This window comes from Wyeomyia smithii, chromosome 3 (genome assembly GCF_029784165.1).
Source record: "Wyeomyia smithii strain HCP4-BCI-WySm-NY-G18 chromosome 3, ASM2978416v1, whole genome shotgun sequence".
NCBI classification, from domain to species: domain Eukaryota; kingdom Metazoa; phylum Arthropoda; class Insecta; order Diptera; family Culicidae; genus Wyeomyia; species Wyeomyia smithii.
Window position 1 is genome coordinate 236,840,846 of NC_073696.1, and position 10,289 is coordinate 236,851,134.

A 10,289-nucleotide genomic window follows, 5' to 3' on the forward strand; every position below is an offset into this window, starting at 1 on the left:
CAGCACTGCCAGGAACATCTAAAACCCCAGTTGCTCCTTTTACACTCCCAGTTGATGAAACAAACTCTGGATTAGTGAAATTTTCTGACATTGTGGACTGGATTTTTGAAACTTTCAATGTACCCGATCCAATTAAAATTTTTCTTACAGCATTCCTCCCAACAGTTAGATCATTTTTGAAGCAGTTGACTGCCCAATGGCCTCTCCTTGCAGCGATTGTATCCTTCGATGCCTAATTCAACTGCGTATATGAAGGATTCTATCTCTGTCTTACAATGGAATTGTAGAAGTATTTTACCAAAAATTGATTCGTTTAAAGTTTTGATAAATAAAAACAAATGCGATGCATTTTCCCTTTGTGAAACTTGGCTTACTTCAAATATTGATCTCAACTTCCATGATTTTAATATTATTCGCCTTGATCGAGACACCCCATATGGAGGAGTACTTTTAGGGATTAAAAAGTGCTATTCTTTCTATCGTATTAACCTCCCCTCGATTCCAGGCATCGAAGTTGTCGCATGTCAAATGACAATACAAGGTAAAGAGCTTTGTATTGCCTCAATATATATTCCTCCCAGAGCACAGGTTGGGCAACGGTTGCTCTTTGATTTAATAGAACTTCTTCCCTCGCCACGTTTGATTTTGGGAGACTTCAACTCTCATGGCGTGGCTTGGGGTTCCCCATACAATGATAACCGCTCCTCTTTAATCTATAACCTTTGCGATGACTTCGACATGACTATTTTAAACAACGGTGAAATGACACGTATCCCGAAACCTCCAGCGCGCCCAAGCGCTTTGGATCTATCCTTATGTTCGACGTCGCTACGGTTGGATTGCACATGGAAGGTAATCCTTGATCCTCACGGTAGCGACCATTTGCCTATTCTTATTTCAATTGATAACGGGTCAACTCGCATGCGACCAACTGACATTCCGTATGACCTCACACGGAATGTCGATTGGAAGTTATACGAGGAAATGATTTCAAAAGCGGTCGAGTCGATTCAACATCATTCACCACTTGAAGAATACAACCTCCTCGCGGGCTTGATTCTCGACGCCGCGTTGCAAGCCCAAACGAAGAAATATCCCGGCGTAACGATCAAAGAACGGCCTCCCACTCCGTGGTGGGACCAAGAGTGCTCCGATGTCTACACGCAAAGATCCGACGCGTTTAAGGCCTACCAGACGGGAGGTAAACCTGGCGACTATTTACGGTATTCGGAGCTTGATACCAAGCTTAAAAGCTTGGCTAAAGCAAAGAAACGTGGATATTGGCGTCAGTTCGTGAACGAGACGTCGAGGGAGACATCGATGAGCACTCTTTGGAACACAGCCCGAAGAATGCGGAATCGCGTAACGGTCAACGAAAGCGAGGAGTCTTCAAGTCGGTGGATATTTGATTTTGCCAGGAAAGTATGTCCGGACTCTGTTCCTGAGCAAAATATTGTTCGCGATGCGTCTCCGGGCCACGACGCGATAGAATCACCTTTTACGATGGCAGAATTTTCAGTTGCCCTCCTGTCCTGTAACAATAACGCGCCTGGATTAGATAGAATCAAATTCAACTTGTTGAAGAATCTACCCGGCAATGCCAAGAGGCGCTTGTTGAACTTGTTCAATAAGTTCCTGGAGCAAAACATTGTACCGCAGGATTGGAGGCAAGTGAAGGTGATCGCCATCCAAAAACCAGGGAAACCAGCTTCTAATCACAACTCTTATAGGCCGATTGCAATGCTATCCTGTATCCGGAAATTGATGGAAAAAATGATACTCCGTCGTTTAGACCACTGGGTCGAATCAAATGGTCTACTATCAGAAACTCAATTTGGCTTCCGCCGTGCCAAAGGGACGAATGATTGTCTTGCGTTGCTTTCAACGGATATTCAGCTGGCGTATGCTCGCAAAGAACAAATGGCGTCTGCGTTCTTGGACATTAAGGGGGCTTTTGATTCCGTTTCTATTGACATTCTTTCGGGCAAACTTCACCGACAAGGATTTTCTCCAATTTTAAACAATTTTTTGCACAATTTGTTGTCCGAAAAGCACATGCATTTTACGCATGGCGATTTGGCAACTTTTCGCATTAGCTACATGGGTCTTCCCCAGGGCTCATGTTTAAGCCCCCTTCTTTACAACTTTTATGTAAATTACATCGACGAATGTCTGGCAAATTCATGCACGATAAGACAACTTGCAGACGACAATGTAATCTGTGTTACAGGAGCCAAAGCTGCCGATTTGCAAGGACCATTGCAAGATACCTTGGACAATTTGTCTGCTTGGGCTTTACAGCTAGGTATCGAATTCTCTCCGGAGAAGACTGAGATAGTAGTTTTTTCTAGGAAGCATGAACCTGCTCAGCTTCAAACACAATTAATGGGTTAAACGATTTCTCAGGTTTTCGTACACAAATATCTTGGTGTCTGGTTCGACTCTAAAGGCACCTGGGGTTGTCACGTGAGGTATCTGATGAAAAAATGTCAACAAAGAGTGAATTTTCTTCGTACAATAACCGGACAATGGTGGGGAGCCCATCCAGGAGACCTTATAAGGCTTTACCAAACAACGATATTGTCTGTTATTGAATACGGGTGTTTCTGCTTCCGCTCCGCAGCAAACACACATCTGATCAAACTGGAGCGAATACAATATCGTTGTTTGCGTATCGCCTTAGGTTGCATGCAGTCGACCCATACGATGAGTTTGGAGGTCTTAGCTGGAGTACTACCATTGAAAAACCGCTTCTGGAGCCTGTCTTCTCGTATTCTTATCAAATGTGAGGTCTTGAACCGTCCCGTGATTGAAAATTTTGAAAGGTTAATCGAACTTAATTCTCAAACCCGTTTTATGACATTGTATTTCAATCACATGTCCCAAAATATTAACCCTTCTTCGAATATTCCAAATCGTGTCGACTTATCAAATACTTCTGATTCTACTGTGTTTTTCGATACATCCATGATAGAAGAAACTCGTGGAATCCCGGATCATTTACGCGTGCAGCAGATCCCTAAAATTTTTTCCAATATATATCGAAACATCAACTGCGACAATATGTACTACACTGACGGATCACTTCTTGATGGGTCCACTGGCTTCGGTATCTTCAATAACAATTTAACCGTCTCCCATAAGCTCGATAATCCTGCTTCTGTTTACGTCGCAGAATTAGCTGCAATTCAGTACACCCTAGGGATTATCGAAAAAATGCCCACGGACCATTATTTCATCTTTACGGACAGTCTCAGTTCCATTGAGGCTCTCCGATCGATGAAAGATGTTAAGCACTCTCCGTATTTCCTGGGGAAAATACGGGAACATCTGAGTGCTTTATCCGAAAAATCTACTCAGATTACCTTAGCGTGGGTCCCTTCTCACTGCTCGATACCGGGTAATGAGAAAGCGGACTCTTTGGCTAAGGTGGGCGCAACAAACGGTGATATTTATGAAAGACCAATTGCCTTTAATGAATTTTTCGCACTTGTACGTCAGAATACGATCATCAGTTGGCAAAATGCTTGGACCAGAGGGGAATTGGGAAGGTGGTTACATTCCATAATCCCCAAAGTATCGACGAACCCGTGGTTCAATGGGTTGGATGTAGGTCGGGATTTCATTTGCGTGATGTCCCGGCTTATGTCCAATCACTATAGATTTGACGCGCTCCTCCGTCGTGTTGGGCTCGGGGAAAGTGGTATCTGTGCCTGTGGTGAAGGTTATCACGACATAGAGCATGTGGTTTGGTCATGCCCTGTACACCGTGACGCCAGGTCTAAATTAATAGCTTCCCTGCAGGCCGAAGGTAGGCAGTCGGCTGTTCCTGTTCGTGATGTCTTGGCAAGCCGTGACCTATCCTACATGTCCCTTATATACGTTTTCCTGAAATCCATCCACGCCCCAGTCTAGTCCCGTTCCCCTCCGTCTACACCCAACAAAACGACAAGAACACGTTTGAACCTTAAGCACAAAACCAGCAACCAGACCCCGCACAATAGAACCAGGACCCAAGGACTACGAGCCTCTGTCCCAACTCACGACATCGTGGCTCAGCAGAACGAATCCATACATGCCATTCGACGATTATCAGACGACCATTGAACAACAAAACACTGATTGGAAATCCCATGCTAGTTTTAAGTTAGACTTAATTTCAGCTCGTAGTCGGCAGCGAGGATAAAAAATTTGCTTTAGTTTTTAAGTCATCAGATATAATTGGCGCCGTTAAACATTAAATTGTATTTGTGCCGTGTCAAATAAATGTTATGTGAAGAAAAAAAAAAAAAATCAATACCTTCCCAGTAAAGCATTTTTAAAAGCTATTGAAAAAAATTAGTAGAAGGGTGGTATTCAAGACACGACCGCTAACGTTGACCTACAGTATTCTTATATTCCATTAAAACAAATAGTAGAGGTAATTGCAACTCCAGTATTTGCTGCAATTTTATCTAACAGTGCATTTCTGAACGCTGAGACGTTAAAACGTTATAAATAATAATATATACTAGAAGAATAGATCTCTCTTATTTAATCGTTGTCATTTCATACATATCCTTCAAACTCAAACCTTTGTTCGTAGCTGCACTACCAAGACAATCATTTAATTTAGCGGATTGGGTAAAATTCTCCTATCTAAGCAAAAAGCAAACTCAACGAAACTATCTGAAATTGGAGACCAGAACGATTCAAGCGAAAATTTTAAATTTATAAATTGTTTGACATTAAATCGATAAAGCTCACGTAGGTTAGCTCCAGCCCAACATATGTATAACTTCAAGTATTTAAAAAAAGTGGAAGAGGTTGTTTATAATATACGACCGCAAGTTACCGTAGAATTACAACAGCCTGTCTTAGGACAATAAATTTTTTGCAAAAGCTTTGGAAATACACTCGATTAGGGTTCATCAATTTAATGGTATGAAGCGGTCGAAATTCTGCTGTGATGTCAAACTATAACCGTCTTCTCCAGGACGTTACATCCTTGTTAATGAAGTGTTGTGAATTTTCTGAAACAGACTCAGCACCGTGAGCAGAACGTGCCGAACTTTTCTGTTTGAGATCGGATTGAATCGCAGTATCAACAAATCGTAATAAACATCACACTGCTGTGCATTTTCAGGAGCATCAAACCACAATTGCAATTTAGTAATAACCATTCATTATGCTCTTCCAAATACATACAGTAGCCTTGAAAAAGGCCGGTTGCTGCAATTGCAATTTTCATTCAATTATCGCATAAATGCTTCATGGTCAGATAGCGCGCGATATCCGCTCTGACATAACAAATTTTTCGAACGTTGTGGAATGGTATAACTGAGAAAGAGGTGTGAGTTAATTTTTTCCAGTTATAACATTCTACAACGTTCGAAAAATTTTATTTCGTATGTCGTAATACTAATGTACGAAAAATACATCTCATTCATTCTGGCTCAAAACGATCTTTTGATAAGCTCCACCTTTATTTTCAGTTCCTACAAATTTTTCCAGTTTCGTAAAACGGATGTACAAAAATTATTTCTTGTGGACATTCTGTCGAGCCGGACCGATAGAGCTCTCATAGAGGCAACGAAATAACATGTACTGTGTCGTGATGCGCGGCTTGGAAGAAGAAAATGTTCCCGTCTCCGTGTCGAATGGAAGCAGATTGTTGCGTGTTTGATATTGCCTATGGTATATGTGAGGTTGAAGGTGGACATTCTGCTGTGATGTCAAACTAGAAACGTTTTGTTTTAAGACGCAATTGCGTAAGTGCGGCAATTTCTGTTATTTGCTACCAGCCAGCACGAGAACAAGTATAAATTACAACCAGCCCTTTTCAGGGCCACCAACACGCTCATGAATGTTCTTGAATGTTGAATTTTTCTTGGCTTGCAAATGCTGAAATTTGCGGTTTTCCGTCTGTTACAGATGATGAAAAATCTTAACTACTTTAATCACATAATTGTAGAGCACCAAAAGGTGCTATTATATTTCACAACAGTAACAACACTGGCAGATAGACAGGTGTTTGTTCAATTATCACTATTTCGGATAACCATTCGCCGATGATTCTAATTCTCCCGTTTTCTCTAGTGGAATTGCCTGCCACTTCCAATAATTCTGCAGCTACCGAAAACTCCATAACAGCCGCCAGATAGACAGGTGCTTAAGTATCAACGCACCCAGCGCGATCAGCCAGAAATTCAAACCCGGCATTTCTTTCTCCTTCACGATCAGCATCTAACGTTCGTGTAGTATCGGTACAGTCATGGAATGAACAAAGCGCGTGTCAAAATCTTTTGCACAGTAACACGCAACACCGTGATGTTATACTGTTGCTTGCCTGATATCTTCCTTCATCCGCCACGCATAGAATAACTGCATATGTACAATATGCAACCGATAAAAAAAAACAATTCGATTGTCTTCCAAAGCAAAAAATTGTATGTGTTAGATATAAAGCTGCTGTTTGTGCGAGAGCTCTATCGGTCCGGCTCCGTCGGCTGCCAACAAAAAATGAAATTAATATTTTGTGCATTCGCATTACGAACCAAAGACAGGAAGAAACTTGAAATAAAGGCGTAGTCTTGTACTTGTAAGACTCCGCCTTTATTACAAGTTCTTTTCAGTTTGTCTCTGGTTTGTAAGTTACAACATAGCTCAAAGATTTAAGGAACAGAAAGCGACCTCTAGTAAACAACAACAACAAATCGTTCACAAAGTCAGATCGGTTGTATCCGTTAGTGTCGACTGTGCTTGTGAAGAAAGGAGGTGATTGGTTGTTCGGTATTATTTAGACAATCGATGTGATTTATCAATTTTTCAATAGTGTATCTCAAACAATAGGTTATTTTTGTTACACACATTTAACCGTAAAAGAATTTCTGATCGGTTGATGCCAAAACCTGGAAGTTCTAAAAAGAAATTACTGATATATAAGCGCTCAAAACCTGACCACTTTTCCCTGGTTTTCCCTGGTTGAATTACTAGATTTGGAAATTCAGGCGCCTAACTTCGAAATAAACTTTAGTCAACGTCAAAAAATTGTGTCGCCAAAAACGGAACCAAAAGTTTCCAAAATAGGAACGTGCCAAAAACGTAACTTAACTGTATTCCGGTCGGCACCTCGTGGAGGTTGGGATAGGAGTTGCTGGACAATGGTGAATGAACGCATTGGGGTCCAACCATTTGCCAATTTTCAAATCTATATTTCATCATTATCCACAACTCAGCCGAAGATACCGTTCCAATACACTGTCTAGACGCTAGAAATATTTTTCATCATACATAGACACTTGACGCAAGAGATCATCAATCAAATATACCATTTTGGCGCAGATTTTTCAATTGTTCCTTTCTAAGTGCTTCTTATACTCTCTAGTTCGACGTTTTTAAGACACTAAAAAAGCAAAGCCTTGGTGCTACATTCCGATTCGGAACTTGACCTTCTGTTTTTATTATACACAGACTTCGCAGCCAACTGTTCAGTGTACAGGACAATTGCGGGGCTAGCGCTACGATCCTACTGATACCGACAGTTTCTCCCGAGTCGAGACTCGAACCTATGACGACAGGCTTGTTAAGCCAGCGTCGTACCTCGAGACCAACTGGGAGATAAGACACTATTGATTACGAAATTTTCTTAGCTTAGCTTCCAAGAAAATCAACAGAATTGAGCTAGCTATCTATCTTGTGCTAGACCTCGTTAAAAACAATTACTATAACCGGAAAATGAAAAAAGTGAAAACCTCTGCAGTATTCAAATGCATGTGTAGACGGATTTTTTTACACTAAATAGAATCCTCTATCACCCCTTGAAGGATTTTAAGTGAGCTTCCTAACACCCTGTTTATGGTCATGTCTCAGATGGTCATGTCAGAAAGTGAACTCATTACATTTGTAACATTTAATTGACATTCGTAGACATTTTTCATGTCAAAGAAAACAAGAAAAATTTATGACTCATATGGAAATGGTAGGTCAACATTGCCGTAAAAGTCACCTGGAAGCCTAAAATGATAAAAATAATCATCATTGCACCCTTTCTATCATCTATCAAACAAGTGGGAATACCTTTTCGCGTTGATTCCAACGACATCTTTTTTGCCAAAATAGCACAGCCCAGTTTGGTACATCCAATGGGCTGAACAGCGCTTCATGCTGTAACTCACAGCGGGATCAAGTGTTGCCGTAAAATACACAGCCGCCATCGTGTGACTGCAAATAAGTTGCTCTGAAGAGGAAGATAAACTTTTTGCAGTCGCAGTCAAAAGCATACACCAAAACACAAAATACCTACCAAAGAATTGCGTAAGTAAGCCCTTATTTTTCCCTACACTTTTACAGCCAGGCTGCGGATGCTCGCCGTCGTCGTTCATCCAGAAGTTTTGTTGCCCCGCACTTATATCCATAGATAGTTCTCCTTTGGAGGTGAAAATGGCCTGCACATACTGTGCATCGGTTGGAGCTAGGCGGTTCCTAACTCCTACATCGTGGGGTTGCGTGAAAAGTACGCCGGCTGGATCTAGCGCGAATATCTGTCCAATTGCTCCGTTCAAGTTTTTCCCCACCAGACCACTGATCTGTGCCCCCAGACTGTGTCCAACTAGCGTAACATTTGCATAACTCATTCCATTGGCGTTTAAGAATCGCAGAAACTTGGTGAAATATGTGACCACCATCTGTAGGCTTTGCTTTGCGGCAACCTCATATTCGTAGTGAGCCAGATTTGACCAATCCAGCAGACAGACGTTACTGTCTACAAAGTGGCTGTAATTGCGGGCCATATCGCGGAAATGCGGTTCACCAGACGAGCTGTTCCAACCGTGAATGATGAAGGTAAATGGCTTTTCAAAATCCAACTTTTTCATAAGACTAGCATCGTTTAGCAACACAGGATGATAGTAGACGCCTGATCGGTTGTTGCAGTTGAACAGAACCTCCTTGTCGATCGGACCTGGCAGCGAATGGTTTCCCTCGCCCAGCAGTTTGGACATGTCATGGATAATAGCCAGCAAGACATCTTCATCAGCTTGATCACCTAGGCTGAGCTGCAGCTTCGCCGATTGCCCTTCCGATGCTAGCAGCAGAAGCAATTTGATTGCCAAAAGCTGCCACATTGATGTGTTATTTTGTAGCGACTGACTGTGGGACTAGCTTTGGTCTTGCATTTCTCGAAAAAACCGTGTGGTATTGCAAAACAGCTGTATAAACATATCGAGCACAGTCTAATAACAACAGCGGCTATCATTTGATTTGAGTGACGTCTTTGGATTCTGTTTATTCTTATTATTATAATAAAAAAAACTGCTGCGAGGTTATATTAAATCTCACTTCCGCTAGTTTCACAAGTTATTTTTCATCGAACATTTTTCGTCAATCACATGCTCGGCTTCCTCTATTGCTGCGAGATTTGAATTTTTCATAGTCGATTTCACCGACTATTGCTTCCACCTGTCGCCTCCATCAACCGGGTTGTAAAATAAAAGAAATAAAAAATAAAATACCACCGAACGATGAGATCCTCATCGCCGCCAATCGGCTCCAATCGATGCAACCAAACTCATAATACGTGAAATATTGAAATTGCTCTCATTGTGATCTACCCCCTCTGGTCTTGCTGGCTCCAATCGATGCCCGCGGGCAGAAGCCGTTTACGTTCGAGAACCATCCTTTCGGGTCAGCAATTTTCAATTTCTATGAACTTCAAGCGGGCCATTGTATTTTATATTTTATGACCTTATTTTCTGTTGCTACACTATATTGTTCCTATTATACCACCCACGAGACTGGAACCCTTTTTATATTTCTTTCTTGTTGTTTTACTCGAATCTCGTTTTTCTAGGTTTAGTTTATTATCAATAAAATTAATATTTATTTCCCACGCATAAATTTTTTCTGTGGCTTAAAAAAAGAAAATTAAATCCCAACCAAAGTACCGCTGGAGCAGTTCGCGCCCCACTTGAGCGCGGAAGCGTACGCCGATGGTAACGCGGTCAATCAAGTGATAAAAATGGTGCTTATCAATGCGGAAAAAGTCTGCCGCTCCCTTGCTCAGTGTTCCCGTGCTGTTCCGACACTCTGGCTGACAGGGACGGTTCAGTGGTTCGCCGGCGATGGTCCCTGGGCGGAAATGAAGCAGTCCCGAATGGCCGGAACCAATATTCAATCTTCCAGCTAAAGCGAGAGAGTAAAAATGAAAAATAGAGCATCGCATCTAACGGCTCTGTCACGAAATTGCAGTGATAATTTGTGCTTCGGTTCGAACTAACCGTTTGCCTCAGTTTGGTGAATTATTTGCTGAT

General features: G+C 41.7%; 1 protein-coding gene across 1 annotated transcript; it reads right to left on the bottom strand.

Moving 5' to 3' along the window:
• Nucleotides 1–7,618: 7,618 nt before the first annotated feature.
• On the bottom strand, nt 7,619–9,117 carry LOC129731483 (phospholipase A1-like). Its single transcript, XM_055691537.1, has 3 exons — nt 8,285–9,117; nt 8,059–8,218; nt 7,619–7,995 (listed from the first exon to the last, which is right to left on the bottom strand). Exons 1-3 carry the CDS (start codon nt 9,102–9,104, stop codon nt 7,941–7,943), a joined length of 1,035 nt encoding a protein of 344 aa, XP_055547512.1. The 5' UTR covers nt 9,105–9,117; the 3' UTR covers nt 7,619–7,940.
• Nucleotides 9,118–10,289: the final 1,172 nt, after the last annotated feature.

What these genes read in the sequence shown, in the direction of transcription:
- LOC129731483 (XM_055691537.1), bottom strand. Translation starts at nt 9,104, where the DNA reads ATGTGGCAGCTTTTGGCAATCAAATTGCTTCTGCTGCTAGCATCGGAA. An exon ending in CTTACTTACGCAATTCTTTG is followed by an intron (nt 8,219 to 8,284) that starts GTAGGTATTTTG and finishes CTTCCTCTTCAG; the next exon opens with AGCAACTTATTTGCAGTCAC. An exon ending in GTTGGAATCAACGCGAAAAG is followed by an intron (nt 7,996 to 8,058) that starts GTATTCCCACTT and finishes TTATCATTTTAG; the next exon opens with GCTTCCAGGTGACTTTTACG.